The sequence below is a fragment of the Rousettus aegyptiacus genome, unplaced genomic scaffold, assembly GCF_014176215.1.
Source record: "Rousettus aegyptiacus isolate mRouAeg1 unplaced genomic scaffold, mRouAeg1.p scaffold_m13_p_2, whole genome shotgun sequence".
Lineage (NCBI taxonomy): Eukaryota > Metazoa > Chordata > Mammalia > Chiroptera > Pteropodidae > Rousettus > Rousettus aegyptiacus.
Genome location: NW_023416295.1, coordinates 33171390 through 33189051, shown reverse-complemented (window position 1 = coordinate 33189051; position 17662 = coordinate 33171390). Strand labels below are relative to the sequence as shown.

The window sequence follows — 17662 nt, the reverse complement described above, 5'->3', positions numbered from 1 at the left end:
TTAAGAACTTGATTTTTTTTCCAAGTTTCTATAAAGCACCTATAATTGAAAGGAAGAATAAGAAGAAAAAAGAATAAAGAAAGGACTTTCCAACTAATATATGAAGTTTTAGTTATACATATCATATTCTCTTATAGCTTAAGCTCCTTCAGTTTGAAATTATTAATTTGATAATTAAGACCTTGTTTACAGGACAGTTATGCATATATTAATACTAATATCTGGTAATTAAGAACAATATTATAAAAAAATATATTTAAATAATTTCCTCATGAGTTCTTTCTGCCCTGTCAGATATGCTTGAAATCTTCTGTAAAGAAGTTTTAACATGCACATTTATCTCAAAGATAACTCAGACACAAACAAATAAATAAACAAGGAAGATTAGATAAAGACAGAGTTCTTAAGTATGATTCATAAATATATCAAATAATTTGCATGATACATACATTTCCTTAATAAGGAGAATAATATTGTTTGTTTTCTCCTCTCTTAAAATGCAAAATGTGAATTCCTCTCAGTTACTTATAATGGCAAATATATATCCATAAATAATGTTCTCATGTAAGTCATCAAATACAAAAAGGCAACTCCTACCTCCATCTCCAGATCCAGATCCTGCATCTGTGAAAAGAAAAGGAAATACTTTGTTTTTGCTTGAAAAATATATTCAAAAACTACTCATAACTGTTTTTTTAGTTCATAATTATTTTCTTCATTGAGACAAAATAATTGAGAAAATTACTAATATTTAATCTAAAATACATATTGATATAAATTTAATTTATATAGTATAACTTATAAAATAAATTCTCTATTATTTTCATATTTAAACTTTATGAAGAGTCATCTAGCTTTAAAATAATTCCTAACTTGATTATATAAAATCTTTCATATTTTTATTTTAATCAAAATAAATGTGGTTCTAGTAACAAAAGAAATTGAAAATAAGATGCTTATAACAATCAGTGAGATTTAGAAATTAAACAGTCTAAGACATGCAACAAATAAACTCATAATTAAGGCTTACATTCTTGTAAATCGCACATGCACAAAGAGAAAAACAGTTTAAAAATAAACATCTTTTTATAACTGTTAATATGTTTTTCAAATACCACAATTATGGATGAATCTATCTACCACCAAAAGCATCTTTTGTTTTTGAAACCAGTAGAAGAGAGATTTGCTTCGTCTTTGTGCTTTAAATTGAATATACCCTAGGTGATGGTGGCAGAATAAAAAAAGAAACAATAACTTTCCTTCTGCATCTCTCTTTCTCCATTTTCTCTCTCCCCTTCCTCCTACATAACTACAACTGGTCAGAGATGTTTATTTCTGAGAATTCAGTACCCAGAAATATCCAGTTTCCTAGCTGGATTCAAGCCCATTAAGTTTCCATCTGCTTCCACCTGTTATGTGTAGACATCATCTTCCCTCTACCTCCCTACTCCTTGGCATTCTAAATAAATATGGTTCTACCTTATACTGAGAAATAAGACTAATACTGGCTTTCTCTGTCTGCTATGCTTTCATGTCACATTGAAATCTAACCAGGGTTCAAGAACTGTATCAACAACTGTCACTTCTGTAAACTTGTGTTTGATGTTTTAGTCCAATTATAATTACTTCTACTTGTTTGCCACCATGACACTTTATTGAGTGTTACGGCATAGAAAGAGGCATGGTATATGAAAATCCACAGAAGCCTGGCACATGTGGAAGAATAGATTATTCTCCAATAGTCTCCCTTGTCCCTTGTCACCATGTTAGGCATTGGTACTGCCATGAAGGAGCAGTAGTTTGAATTACAAGCCTTGGAGAGGACTCATATTTACTAAATTCACAAGATTAACACTGTGTTAAATAAAAATATCAGGTTACTTATTAATTGCTAATATAAGTAAGGCTTACGTCTCTGGACTATCATATCCTTTCCTTAAATATAAGCTAATTGGTAAAACAATTTATAATAAAAATCTTCTTAGTGAATGTAGAATGAAATAAAGATTTTAGTTATATGACTCGACTATTTAATGATAACGGATCAAGAAAGGCTGATGCATTCATCTCCATAATAGGAGAACAGTCCTTCAACTGAACTGAAAATCATGTCTTGGCACCATTACTTTTGGACAAAGCAGTGCTTGAATAGTCAGTGTGTCAAGTCTCCTTTCTGTATACCTTCACAGCTAAAATGTCAACTGACTTTATTTGAATTAACTTGAAAGTTTTATTCAGTATTACTTACAATGATTAGGTGCTAATAACCGGCTGTACTATTATAACACTAATATATTCTACCTGTGCTTTAGTTGAATGTATATAGTTTCTTTTTCTTTTCTCAAGACTGTAAACTTTTTAAAATCAAGGTCCATGTCTGCTTCAGCTTTCTATAGTTATATGCATATTAGAGGAAATGCATAAAAGCTTAAAGATGTCAAGCTTCAAACATTAAATCATTACTCACTGGATGATGACATAAGGAATGTTATTCAACCTTCCTAAGCTTATCCGTCCTCTATTCAGTGGGTATAGTAACTTCTATCTCATTGAACTATTTTGAGGCTTACTGCACACTAGCATATTTTCAATGCTTAAACCTTTGTCTGGAACATAATAAATAAAATTCTGAGTGAACATCTTGCCTATTCACCCATAGGTTTCAAATAAATAGCCATGGCTAAGGAAAATCAAGAAAGTGGCAGTAGTATTCAGTTTGTGTTCCCATGTATGTTTCTAAAAATTTATGTACCGTGGTTCTTAAGATAATTTGTGTTTGATTTGACCCAGATTAAGTAGTTAAGGAAGACAGAGGGATAGATTGAAAAAACAGTCACTTAATTCCATGGCATCATCATGAAAAAGTAATGGAAAGCTCTAATGATTTCTACAATAAATGAGCCACCCTGGCAAACCAGAGGTAAGTAGCCTACCAAAACCTTATTAATGAGACAGAAACACCTAAGAAAACGAGTCATGTTATTGGACCCGAATCGGGGCTCCTAGTCAATGCACTTCTTATATGGCAAAATAAAAAAGAAAGAAAGAAAAAGAAAAAAGAAAGAAATTGACAGTGAGGTTTTCAACCAGACTGCCCAACAGAAAACAATTTTTGGACCAAAAAAAATATGTTTCGGTTCAATTAAATGTAAATATAAAGCTGCATCTTCTATTGCTTTTTCTTCCTGGAGATCACAACTTGCCACCTTCACTCAGTGTCAACAGCATTAAAAAAATAGGTGGAAAATATATGAAGAAAAGAATAAGGATCTCTTTTAGACCAGAAGTCAGAGCTCCAATTTATTTACAGTCAGACTTGGTTAATCAAAATTACTTTGGTCCCTCCATCATTATTCAGGCCAAAAACCTTTTAGATTTACAAGTCAATGGAAGATGCATTCAGCAGTACTGGCTTAGTAATTAAATCCTGAAGAAATTTAAATCTGTGAATGAGCTAGGGATGGATTACTCAATTGTGATTAAATTTTCTACTTGGTTAAGTATTTATTTTTATACTATAACCAACACATTAGGGACTGGAATGGAAAAATTTGAATGAATCAGAAAAATGCAATTGTATGTGCTGACAAGAACTTTGAGGTTGACAAGAAAGAAAAAGAGATTTTGCTACCAAACATTTTTAGCCATAATTATAACTTCATGACTGCTTATGAGTACTGTCCACTGATTCTCCCTTGGCTATTGTTAGAGATAGACAGATATCCTATCTGAATAAGCAAATCCTTTTCTTCGTTGTCTCTGGTATTTGCCCACATCATTCCTGGTTTCCAGGAGTCAGAGGTTCTTTTCTTTGTTTTTTTCCTATTCCATGTGTCCTAATGTGTCATTTTTCATTTTTTTGTTCATTAGATATGGTAGGTTGTTTTTTTGTAATTAATTTGCTCACTGTCTTTCTATTTTCCCCATCCTTACTATGAGAGTAGCAGGCTGGAGTTCCTCCTTTCCTACTGAGAAAGATGGTGCAAGAACTCACTTCCTACTGTCACTTGCACTTATTACTTCTCACTCACAGATCAAGCAACAATGATCTGTTTGTTCTGTCAAATAAGAAGCAAGTGGAGAATCAGTCCAGCTTGCCTTATGATCACCCTTCCAGAAAGGACATTTACAACATCATGAAAAAAAAATCACGTAGGAGCAAAAAGCTACTTAAAAACTAAAACCAAAGCCAGAAAGCCTGCATCATTGTCCATAAAGAATAAATAGACATGACTAGGGAAACCATTTCCTCCACTTCTCTTCTGCTAATTCTTAGAAACTTTGGTAGTCACAACTTGGAACACTATCAATTACTAACATCAAAGGCGTAAGATAATCTTATGAAAAATATGAGACTTTCTCTTTGCTCTTTTACCACCCTGTCTTAGGCATCATTCACATCAACTTTCAACATAGTTTCCTAGAATAGAAATGCCTGTTATCTAAGAGGTACTTTTCAATAAAACATATTTTCCCTATTCTTTATTTCTATTTTTGAAGGAAGTTTATATTTTATATCATCATTATTTTTCCTGAATATGCTTATATCATCCAATTCCTCAGAAATTATGATTTTCCAGAAAGATATTATTTGCCATTAAGGACAACTATCATAAGACACTAAAGCTTCTTTAATATATGTGATTTTAATGTCTCAAGCGTAACCCTAAAACTCAGCTTCATTTTAAAGCACTGTTTTATCAAGTTAGACTTTGTTCATCTTGTTTGTTTTTTTCTTCTCTGCTTGTAATTCTCTTTAGCTCTGATGGCCACCGTACATGAAAGAGAAACCTGAAAAGCTAAAGAGCATATGAAGTCACCCTTTTCCCTTACTTTCCACATATTATTCTTTGTTCGATGCAACTAATATAATTAAAAAACTTTGTGGAATACCAGACTGACTGTCAGAAAGCGCCGATGTCATTAAAAGGTCCAGCGACATATATTCTTCAAAATAATCTACTAAATGGTAAGGGACATTTTGTAGAGCTGCTAAGGTTAGCCACCTCTTGACTTTCAAACCCAAATCTGCAAAGCTGCCCTTTAACAGACAATGTTATTGTTCAAAATAAACACACAAGTAAACTGTATCCATGCATAGATAGGTTTCTATATATTTGACACCTGGGTGGTTAATCTAGAGATCTAATTATATTATTCAACTGCCTGCACTTCATTAAGTAACATATATATTAAAATCTACCAACATCCTTATGGTAGATTTTCTCTTTTCCAGAAGTGATTTGAAATGCCAAATGACATAGAATAAGAATAATGTATGCTTTGTTCAAAAGAATAAGAGGCTTGTCTAGCCAATAATTTGAATTATTTATTTGGCGATAACAGGAGCAGCAAGACATGGTTTTTGGATTCAGAACCCACTCAGAAGGTTGCAGAGAGTCTTCAAGATCACATACACACCTGTGGCACATGATCCTTCAGACACCACAAGTATCTCACTCTGATGTTTGCAGGCAGCCTGCCGCAGGTAACACTCATTCTGGTAGCTCTCCCCATTGGAACCACACACAGGCACGTAGTCATTGTTGCACTGGGGAACACACAAATGTAAGCCTTTGGTTAGTACTGGAGTCTGCAAATCTCCGAGTCTTGAACAGAACTAACCATTTACAAAAAAAAAGCACTGGTGTTTGTTTTCCATGATCCTCATTGTATCCATTAAGTCTTTGACTCTGCAAGGGCATCATTAAACGATGTGCAAAAGCAATGTCAAGTCAGCCAACCAGTCATTCAGACAGGGGGGAAAAAGCTGCTAAATTGATCAGGCAATTTCAACAAAGTGATCAAACAAGCAATACTAAAAGAAATAGCAACAAATATATCAGTATTATTTAATATTGTTTTTCTGATATATGGGCCATCTGGCTTGGCAGGAAAAATGAAAACATGCTATAATATTCAAGTTATTCAGAAATAGGTAATGTTTATCTATGTTTGAAGAGCAGAAGTATATAGCTTAAATGCCAGAAAACTCAGTTACTTCTTTGCATGTTTTTTTCTCTGTTGAATTTTAATCTTTACAAATTTCTGAATACTCGTATAAGACATTTGGATTACTAATTAGTTTTCCTTATGTCTTTAGATAATGAGATATTGATATAGGCACAGTGTAGAAAGAAACAGCAGACTGGAATACAGGGGGGAAAAATCAACCACCAAACCATATGTAAACTTCATTGATTATTCAGAAGTATGACTGTTAACATATTTTATAAAGAGAAAAATTCATTTTAAAGAAAACCTCATTACAAAAAAGTACACATTTAACAATGAAAATTAGGCAACCTGCAGGGTATGCTCATCATAATATAATCACAGTCTAAGGCATTAGAGATACTTGGCTGTGTCCTATACCAGCTAATTATGCCAGAGATATGATTATCTCATTATTACTACTACAGATGCACTTCATTGTTTAATTATAAGAAACATAATGATGAAGATGATTATTTATAAATATTCACCTATGCCAGAAACTAAGTAGAGCAAATCATATATACACATGTATGTGAAAATAATTTTGTCTTATTAAAATATTTGAATTTTTAATATTTTGTAAATTCACAACACATAAAATAAACCAATGATCTAGTGAGATGTCTAGGAGAGTTTTAATATATATGATAATAAACTAAAGCTCTATCATAAGTTAAATTTGACTCAAGGATTTATGCAACAAAAGAGGAAATTCTCAATAAGGTTATAATCTGATGATATAAACCTGAGATTTATTTTTTCATTCTATTTCCCTATAGTATCTATACTTTCCTTTTTCCAATCAACCATTTAACTCTTGTTCTTTGCTTTTATGTAATAATGGCTTAATCATCCTAACAATTTATAAATGGTATAAGCCAATGGTCTCTGAAATGAAAGTCATTTTATGAGCCCTACTTTGCATCTATTAATGAAAAACTAGAATATATTTTTACTTATAATGATGTACTTTTCTTTCAATAGTAAATCTAAACTCTCAACACTAGTATTATGATCACCATAACTGCTAACATGATGATTTAGATATTAAATCATATCTATTTAGAAATTATTTAAATATGATTAAAATACTTAAATATTTTAAATTTTAAATAATATATTTTAGAAATTTTCTTTATTTCTACAATTTCGAATTCAGATGTTCTTGACGTTCTCTATACAATAATTCCTTTCAACAATTACACTATATTTTGAAAATTGTCTTAATAGGAGCTTTTCACTAATGAGAATTCTTTAATTCAATAGGCAATTCACTTCTGATCAGGGGATACCTGTGTAAGGGCAGCCTTCCACATGATTTTCATATTTGTATATATGGAAATTCATAGATAAATATAGATGTAGATGTAGATGTAGGTGTAGGTGTAGATATACATATAGATGTGGATATAGATTAGATATAGATGATACAGATATAAATATATAGATATTTTTTAACTTACATCTGAAAATTGACCTACCATAGGACTGAATATCTTCATGATTACTGAAGAAAAAAAGTAATAGTAAAATAACTATAAGAGCTGAATTTTCCCATGAGCAGTACTAAAGAGACATCGAATAAATGGGGCTTGGTGCTCATGTCAGAACCATGGCCAGGGATAAGAGAATGTAGGGATGATTTATGAGGACCAACTAACACTAAAATGGTACCTGAGCACATGGAGGAGAGCCCATAAAGAAGTAAACAGCTGGTAACATATTATAGTCAGTAGACCTGCTGACCCTTTCAGTAGTCGTAATTAGTATGGATGACTGGACTGGTTAGCTTGTCATGCTTGGGTCCTAGCATTCTTATCTCTGGTTACCTTTTAGTCTCAGTCTCCAATCCTGGTTATAATACTTTGCGTGTAGATTATTTGAGTCCACATTTTCTCCACTCTGATTCCTAGAATTGTTCTATTTATCCTTCTCATCCACTTCTGCAAATTACTCAGACGTAGTCAGTGGATGGGGAATGAGGAGTGGGAAGTATTTATTATCTCTGTCAAGTGCTAGTACACAATGCTGAAATGCATCTTAAAATATCAAATAAACTGATAAAGTGCTCATATGCCATTTCTGAAGGATGCAGTAAGCCAAATGTGAACAGTGCTAAAAACAGAGCTGCCAAGTTCCATACAAGCCAAAAGGGAGATTTGTATGGAGCTGAAGAGCTTAACTGTAGATTATCAGCACGACGTTTTTGGCCCTTAGTACCATGACTTGCACTCATTAATATGAATAACACACAGAGGAAGCATGCTCTCAATCACTAAGGCTCAGGAATGGAGGAAGTCTGATCTTAGGTTTTCCCATTTCTCTCGCTGCCTTGGTGTAGGACCTTATGCATATCACTCGTCAACTAAATATAACAAATATAAATATAGCTCATTTCCCTACTTGAAATGGTTAACTGGAGCATTTGGGAGGATTAAGGGAATAATGTTTTTAAAACACTTTACAATATTCATTTATTTAAAAAATACAAATTATTTGCCTTTCATGATATGTATTTTAACTAGGAGAGTCACCATCTAACATTGATACTAAAAATGCATATCTAAAATTAGAAAAATAAAGTAAGACAGGATAACAGCATGAAAATAGGCTAACTACTACATTAAAATGTACCAAATTGTTGAAAATAGTTTTTAGTGGTAATCATGATACTGCTCAGTTTCAGATGAAGTAACATATTCAGATGTTAAGTGACTTGCTGAAGGCCACGTAGTTGGCTGGTAAGAGAAAAAACAACACTAATACCCAGATGGTTAGGCCCATAAATGTATGTGTTGTATAAACTTCCTCTCAGGGAAAAGTGATTCTATTTTTCTTAAGATGTTTTAAAAATCTTAATTTTTTTTCCCAAATGTGTGTTTTTCAGTAGAATAATTTTGTTCAAAAAAGTTCACATTGCTTAAGAAAGCAACTACATGCCACACTGGTCATCAATGACTTGACATTCTAGAACAAATGGAATTCATTTTGCTTTAAATGAACAAAAATATTTATGTGAGAAGTTTTTCATATGATTTATTGCTTGTTTGGTTAATAAGGATTTCACTCAGATGAGATTTCAGCATCCAGAAGCTATGCATAACTTTTATACATTGTCGGCACCTTCCATAGAGTCTGGCACGTATAAGGTGCTCCACAGATGTTAAGTGAATTCTGCTATATTCCCAGTTGTCAAAAGCTTAGGAATAATGGCTTAGAATATGGTATGTTTCTCTTCCAAAAAAAGAAAAAGATAAAAAACCTGCATATTTCCCAATCTTTTGATCATTCCATAGGTAAATTTTACTTCTTTATATGGAAAAAGTTTTCTAATTTTGAGTGGGCCATGACTATGGTAAAAGTAATTCTGTGACTTCCGTGACTGGATCATGAAAGGATATAGTCTCTACCTAGCTTTCTCTTTGGATGCTTGACCTTGAAACTCAGCCACTGTGCTACGAAGAAGCCCAAACAAGCCCATACAGGGAGATCCACATGGAGGACTAAAGTTCCCAGCTGACAGTCAGACATATGACTAACAACTCTGAGATGAGTACAGAACCAAACCTTTGGGTTCCCTCCTCCACCTCAGCTAATGCCAAGCAGAGCAGAGATGAGCTGTTCCATTGATCCATGTACAATTACAGATTCATGAGCAAAATAATGTTCATTGTTTTGAGCCACTAAGTTCTGGACAATTTGTTATGCAGTCCCAGTTACTGAAACAACAGCAAACTAAAGCATGACTTTTTAAATAAAAACATTTACTATTTGAACCAAATGATACTCAAAGCCCATAAAGCTTCATCATATTTTCAAATTATAAATTGATAATTATTGTATGGCTAGTGCCATCTACAAATAAGTCTCTTTGTTTTCCTTCCTGCTTCCCTTCTTTCATCCATCCATTCATTTATCCATCTATCCATTCATCCATCTTCATTTACTGCCTCTAAATTTTCATCCCCACAAATGATTTACCAGATTGACCACATATCATTTGGTATACAGATTGCAAAGTAGAGCGCATGAGGTTGCAGGCCATTTCTGGAATTCATATCATCAACTCAGAACTAGTTGTATTAGTTTTTTGATATTAAGAGTTCTCCACCATAAATTTGTACTTTTGTAGTTATTAGTGATGTTTTTATTTGCCTGTATAATGTCCTGGATTTGGAGTCAAAGAACCTAGATTCTTGCTTTGGGATCATCATTTAATAGTAAGTTACTTATATTTACGAGCCTTAATTTCATCATCTTTAAAAGTAGAAAAAAATAATTATCTCACTTAGTTGTGAGAAATAAATGAGATATTCATGGTTTCAGTTACCAGCAGTCAACAGCAGTTCAAAAAAGCAGTTCAAAAATTAATAAACTGAAAATTCCAGAAATAAACATTCATGGTTTTTAAATTATGTGCCTTTCTGAGTAAAGTGATGAAATGTCGTGCCAACTTGCTCCATCTCACCAGGACATGAATCACTCCTTTGTCCAGCAGCCCCATGCTAAGTACACTGCCTATTAGTCACCTAGCCATTTTGGTTATCAGATTGACTGTCCTGGTATTGTACTGCTTGTGTTCAAAAAACCTTTATTTTACTTAGTAATGGTCCCAAAATGCAAGAGCGATGCTAGGAATTCCAGTATACCAAAGAGAAGCCATAAAATTCTTCCTTTAAGTGAAAAGGTGAATATAGTGCAATAAAATATTTTGTGAGAGGGAACACATTAACATAACTTTTATTATAGTGTATTGTTATAATTTCTTTATTTTATTAGTGATTACTGTTTTTTAATCTTTTACTATGCCTAATTTATAAAGTAAACTTTATCAGAGGTATGTATATATAGGAAAAGACATAGTATCTATAGGGTTCAGAACTACCCATGGTTTTAGCCATCCACTGGGGATCTTGAGACTATCTCCCTGAGAATAAGGGAGAACTACTATAATATATTTGAAGGGTAGAATAAGTTTATTTTAAATTATCTAAAAGAGGTGAAGGCAACTACATGTTCATTTCAGTGCTCCAGTAATAATCCAAATTGGAAAAAATTATAGATTATATACACATACACCCATTTCTCTTTGAAATTTGTCTCTCAGCCAAAAGACTCAATAGTTTGCATCCTATTTGAATGAAAGAATTATGACATCAGGTTGTTTAGACTAGTTTATAGGAAAATAGAATTTCAGGACCTCTCTTTTTTTCATCACATAACGAGGAATTTAAAAAAAAAATCAAATCAAATTCATTGAAAAATATTAGAAAGGATCGAATCAAGAAATTCTTGGCCTACAGTATTCCATTATTCTTCTAAAACTTGCACATTTTCTTTGATCTTTAACCTAATGCAGTCGCTCTAGGTTTTTGTATGTACGGAGTATAAATTTTCCACTAGGGAAATGCTTATTTTCTCCCGATAGACTGACCTATTGCAAAGCACAAACTAATAGCATCTAGTAATAAACTTAAAATGCTACTTAAAATACTTTTTAAGAAAAAAAAATTACATTTTAGTTTCTTATTCAAAATTGCAGTCACTACTCCCCCATCTATTACACTCAGCAATTATTTAAATTAATGACAAATGTGACTTGTTGACTAATCCATGAAAAACACAAATAAATATCTGTTGATAAAAGTTTTACTAAAATCTTTTGTGGAACCTGAAAATCGAAGAGAATTCTTTTAACAAAAAAATTATGCATTTCCTTTTAAGTAACATGCATTCATTTAGAATTTTGTGACTTCCTTTTTTATTCTCTATTGGCAAAATCGTGGTAGGATTATGGCTTCCAATTTGAAGAACGATCCTCTTGATTCATTTTACACTGTTTATTAGTTTACTTCTTATGTCTACCCTTGATTATGAAAATAAGAGAAATATATGGTAATCACAGATTGGAAGGGGAAAAATCCACAAAATCCTCTGGGCCTTTACTTAATGATTTATCCAACTGTATTTTCCCTTTTAACATTTGGAGAAAGTATGAATCAAAGAGTTCTCATGCTCCATCTCTCTCATGTCGTTCACTGAAAGAACATAATTACATTGTTTAGTGTTCTTGGAGAACTTAAGAGGTTGGTGTCACATGCATATTAAATATGAAAGACTATGTTTCTAACACTATAAAATGGTCTAAAAGAATGTTCATAGTAATACTTACGCACCAGGAGGTGGTACACTTTACAAGTGTCAGTTGTTTTATTGTTTTTCTTGGAAAGAAAATAATGTTCAAGAAGCTTTTACCTTACCTGTAAGCCAGTGGAGCTATCTTTAAATGTGAATTCTCTTATCTCTCTCACTGGAAATTTAATTCAATCTGAAATATTTAAATTTCATCAATAACTCTAAATATCACATACTATAACATATATTTAGACCTGAGTTTGAATTTGTTTTCATTTGTTCTACAGACTTTAAATTTTTTTTTTTTTTAGTTTTGCTTATAATCTTGGAAAAGTTTTCCCTGATCTCATGCATATAGTTTATGAGCATGTTTCCTGGTTTTATCTTATATTAGATTTCATGTATATTTAAAAAAGTAATTCAGTAACATTCAAAAGTGAGTATAAGACATTGGTATGACATCTATTGTATCTATTGTATATATGGTCGTATAAACATTTTGATAGAAATGAAGGTTTATAATTTACATGGTAGAAACCATGTGTTAGATGATAATAACAATGACATTTAAGTTTTTATCTTCAATAGTTAATAAAGATCTAGTCCTGAGGATAAAAATCCTATAATCTTTTTATTTATATTTTTTAAACAAGGCAAAGTGTATCTTTCTTATATTTATGAAATGACTTGTGGCTATTTATGCTCTTTTGGATTTCTCGGAGATTCAGGTATAATTGAATGTGACACCCATGAAATGTTCACATATATTAACAAATTATATGATTTCCAAAATTAGCACAGTAGTTTTAAACTCGTATTAAAAAGTTCATTTAGAAACTTAATCAGATTACTAGGATAAAACCCAAGACCATTAAAACAGAGAGAGCAATATGATTAAAAGATAGCCCCAATCAAAAAGAACAAAAGTAGAAATCCACTTTTTATCCACCAACAGTTGACTATTCTCCCCAGTAGTTGACTTCTAAAATTATGCCAGAAGAGACAAAGAAACATAATTTTCTTTTGACACACCAAAGGAACAACTTGAAAGTTTCTATCTCAATAACATTTGTAACTGTGGCATATGGATTTCTCCAAAAAGCTATACCTTCTTGATTGACATCAGTTGGCTCTCTCACCAATACTGTGCTTGGTGCTAGCTTTCATCGTAGCTTGTATAGTTATAAATTGTCAAGTGATTATAAAGTGTTATAAAGGGAAATCTTTGCTTTGTAGTCTCATTAATGAATTAGAAGGTGTAAATATCAGACTTCTTACCTTGAACTGACAGACGCAAGTCACAGTGTCTCCAATTCTTAAACATTCCCCATCAAATTTACAGGTGTTGGTGTCACAGAGGAAGAGATCATTTTCTCTGTCATCATAACCTCAAATTTAAAGAGAACGGTCCAGTCATTAAAAAGTGTTATACACTTTATTTTTTTAAGTGGTATCTTTAAGCTTTAAAAAATTATCCTAAATTTTAATTCCAACAACCACAGCTGTATTACAAGGTCATTCTCTATGGATAACCTAAAATACCTAGTTAAGCGATCAATATTTGTTTCTTTTTTTCATGGTTCCTTTCTAGTCAATTTTCTTTCAATATCCTTTATTGATGGTGTTATTTTCTTTTAGCTTTGGTTAATACTGGTAGTACTGAGTGAATGCTTAACACTTGCTTCCTAGCTTCCTTATTTTTCCTTGAAAAGTGGACTATAGTTTATGACCCCAAACTCCACATTTTAGAAAAGAGCTGGTGATGGTCTCCAAATGTATTTTACTATTTCTCCATCTTTAATCATTATTTCTCTTTACAGTGTGAAATAATCCCTTATTTGGAATTTGTCCAGACAAAGGGGAAACAAAGCCCCAATAATAAAGATAAACAGGCACAGTGTTTTCTGTGATGGTCTGTCTGGCTCAAATGAAGATTGATCACCCCTGAGTTAACAGGGTGGGGGTGGGGTGCCAGGTTCTTGACAATCTGCCTGGAAAATCAGTTCATTCTCTTTAGTTTCTTTAGATCCCATTAAGATATCTGGCTAATAATAAATTTCTTCATTGCCAACCTTAATTTCACATTTAAGTTAGTTATTTCCCAAAACAATACTATAGTTAGGGATGAACGAAATCAGTCATGTTGCACTACAAAGCTATCAACATTTCAAACAAGTGATTTTGCAGGTTTTTAAATATTCCTATGATAAAGCACCTAGAAAGTGATTAGGAATCTGCAAAGTAGAAATTAGTCTTTCCAAAAAAATATACATGCGTGCATAAACCATGAGTAAGTTAACAAAAGCATGTTGACTTTTATAAAAATGTCAAATTTAAAAATTTCACAAACAGAACAAAGGCAATTTATTGACCCCAATCTAATAGGGTTGCAAATCGTAAACTTGTATTTAAAAAGAACAACTACGATGATTTATAATAATTTTCCTCATGGAATTTACATCACTAACAACCCAGGATTGCATATCTTTTTCATCCTATAAGTTAGTTGGTCATTACCTCCTCTCCAAAGTTACATATCCTTGAGGAGCTCACATACATCTCTTGAAAGCCACTTAATTTAGAGCCAAATTTAACTACAGCAAGATTATGTTTACAGAAAATGAAAAATTATATACACATTTTTTTAAAACTAGAACAGAACAGAGCTAGGGGACAATACCCAGGCGTGTTAATGGAGTTTAAAATGCCAATGAAACCACACCACAATCCAGCCCTGTATTCTAAAGGCTGTCATAATGAAATGCGAAGCCACCTCGGAGTGCAGTAACTCTCATCCACCGGCCCTATTTTATGAAGAGGCTTCAGCAGAGCAAAGCCTTCCAAGCTCTGGCGTTCAGACTCTGAAGAGACCCAAGCGAACAAGAGCGACTGATCCGCTCCAAGGAAGTCTGGCCAGAAATGGAGGAGTCAGCGCCCAATGGGCTCGGTTCAGTTCTTTGCCCGGTTGCTCGTGAGCCTGGCCGGCCTTGATCATGCCTACCCCGGCTTGGGAGACTTACGAATGATTCTTTTCTTAACTTCCCTCCACCATCTAGGAGCTTGGGGAGGCGAAAGAGAGATATCTGTAGACTGTCAAAACAACGTCTTTTGCAGTCAAGGAGAGAGAGAGGATGAGAGAGAAGGAGAGGGAGAGAAAGGGAGAGGGAGAGAGAGGGAGATGGGGAGGGAGAGCCGAGAGAGGGAGAGGGAGAGAGAGAGAGAGAGAGAGAGAGAGAGAGAGAGAGAGAGAGAGAGAGAGAGAGAGAGAGAGAGAATTTTGACTCTCTTGAAACCCAAGCTCCTTTAGAATCAGTGTAACCTGGTCTTGAATGCAAGACCAGTGTACCCTCATTGCACTTTTGCCAGGAATCAGTGTTTCTCTTCAGTCTCCATTTGATTTAGTGCTTTTTCATTCTTTCTTTCTCATAAAGTTATTTCTAGCTCGTTCTAGCTAGACTTTTTTTCTTTATGATGGAGAAGGTTCCGTTTTGGTATTTTTTTCCCAAGGATTGGTGCTCTTTTCAGTGAATCCACAAAACCGACTCACTTAATATTTCTCAAAATCTTTACAGTCCCAATTTAAGTGCAAGGATGCAAATTACACCTGCACACTCTGCCCAGCCCAGACCCCACCCACCCCACCCCACCCCGCCTTCCTTAGCGGCCTGGAACAGTTCTCTGTGCTCCTCTGGGTGGAGGTAGGTTGTTTCAGGGGGTTGAGGGCAGTAGGAGGTGAGGGGCTGGGAAGTCGCGAGAGGATACACTGGTCTGTGCTGAAAACGCGCGTTTCCTCTGCGAGGTTAGGGGGTCGGGGACTGGGATTCTGTACTTACCAGAGCAGTTCCAGCCAGTGGGTGTTTGGCAGTCACTTAAGGAGGTAGGGAAAGCCGCAAGCTTCACCGGGCGGGCTACGATGAGTAGCATCACCGGCAGCAGCAGCAACCAGCAAAAGCCCTCGCAAAGTGTCCAGCTGCTGCACTGCCGCGGGGACTCCCACAGCACCATGACTAGTTCGCGCAACTCTGCAGCAGCAAACGGCTTCCGAAGAACACACTATCGCGGCGGCCGGGCAGTGGGCTACTGAGCATCCCGCGGGCGGCGGCAGCAGAAGCAGCGGCGGTGGCAGTGGCACCTGATGGCGAAGCAGCAGCCAAACCCGCGCATGATCTTAGGAGTTTCAGCAACATCCAGGGACCTGGTTCAGTCCCGGCAGCGAGAGGGTCGTCCGCTGAGAAGCAACGTTGGAGACGCGGGAAGCTACTGCCATAGGGAGAGGGCTCTGGGATGACGGAGGAGCAGGAGACAGGGGTCCAGGGGCAGAGGAGAGAAGCCCAAGGAGGCAGGGTGGAGGGAAAGTCAAAACGCCCCGCAGCCTAGCAGCCGCCTCTCGCGCTCTGCCGCCCGCATCCCTCTGGCGTTTGGGAAGCAGCAGGTCTTTAGCCCGCCCGGGATCACGTGGGAAGAGGCAGTCGGGCGCTGATTGGCGGAACGGGATGCAGGTCCCGGGAGGGAGGGGTCGACGAGGAGGTGCAAAGAGGAGGCGACGGCGGATGCCACAGATGGGCTAGCTCGCCAGGCGCTGGCCCGAATGGGGCTAAGCGGGGAAGACTCAAGTGAGAAGCGCAGGCTTCCGGCTGGGCGACTCCCACACCTTTATATACCACCTGCCCTTTCACTCTCCGCCCCAGGACGCCCCCTACCTAGTGCTAGGTATGCTCTGGCACCCCACTCCCGTGCGTGACCCCAGGCTGCGAGCGCTGGTCACAGCTGTGTGGCGTCTCTCAGAGCTGGAGCTGGTGAGGGCGGAGGTGGCGGAGAAGCTGTAGCAGCAGGGCAAAGAGGGGAAAGCGGGCACAGAGGAGAGGGCGTCCTGCCGGCGCGCGGCGCTCCAGCGCGCGCGAGCGCGCCGCCTGGCTGCAACCGGATACAGGCTGGAAATACTGCCGCGGAGAGCCCACGGACATTTCTCTAGGGAACAGCAGGGAGAGGGAGAGGGTGAGAGGCGGCGGTATGAGAACAGCTCTGACCTGCCTGGAAGCTGCAGCAGTTCCCACAGGAGCTTGCGACCCTGCGGCTACTCTTCTAGCTGACTCGACCAGCCTTCCAAGCGCTCTCTCTTCCTGTTCCCTCTCACCTGCTCTTCCTAGCCCCCTGACCCAGCCCGAGGAGCTGAAGGGTTGAAGCCCTCTCCTCATCTCATCACACGCTCATCTCCAGCCGGGAGCCTGTTTGTATGGCTGCCTGGGAAGTGAGAGCAAATGTGTTTCGAAGGTTAGATTTGGTCATGACAAGTGGTCAGAGAGAGGAAGGGAAGGCTCCTCTGGATCTGCAACGGATGGGTCTGCCGGGCGCATCCTCCGGAAAGCCGCGTCAGAGAAGACCAGTTCAGTTTGGCGGCGCGGGTAGTGGCCCTAGGCGCTTCACACGGGTCTCTGCTCAGTCGTCAGTGACCTGGGCAATACAAGAAGGTCTAACTTGGCAAGAGTCTCTCCCTCCGCGCCTTTCTTTCTTTCTCTCCAGGCGGCGCTGG

The 17662-nt window shown here is 36.3% G+C and overlaps 1 protein-coding gene across 1 annotated transcript in view; it reads right to left on the bottom strand.

Annotated features, from left to right (window-relative positions):
- Positions 1-17298, bottom strand: part of TMEFF2 (transmembrane protein with EGF like and two follistatin like domains 2) — a 214195-nt gene extending 196897 nt beyond the window's left edge. Inside the window, exons 1-4 of the mRNA XM_016127563.2 lie at positions 15966-17298; positions 13411-13520; positions 5422-5551; positions 598-624 (exon numbers count right to left, since the gene is read on the bottom strand). Of these exons, the coding sequence (XP_015983049.1) occupies positions 598-624; positions 5422-5551; positions 13411-13520; positions 15966-16137 (439 nt within the window). The 5' untranslated portion in view covers positions 16138-17298. The remainder of the gene's footprint in view (positions 1-597; positions 625-5421; positions 5552-13410; positions 13521-15965) is intronic.
- Positions 17299-17662: the final 364 nt, after the last annotated feature.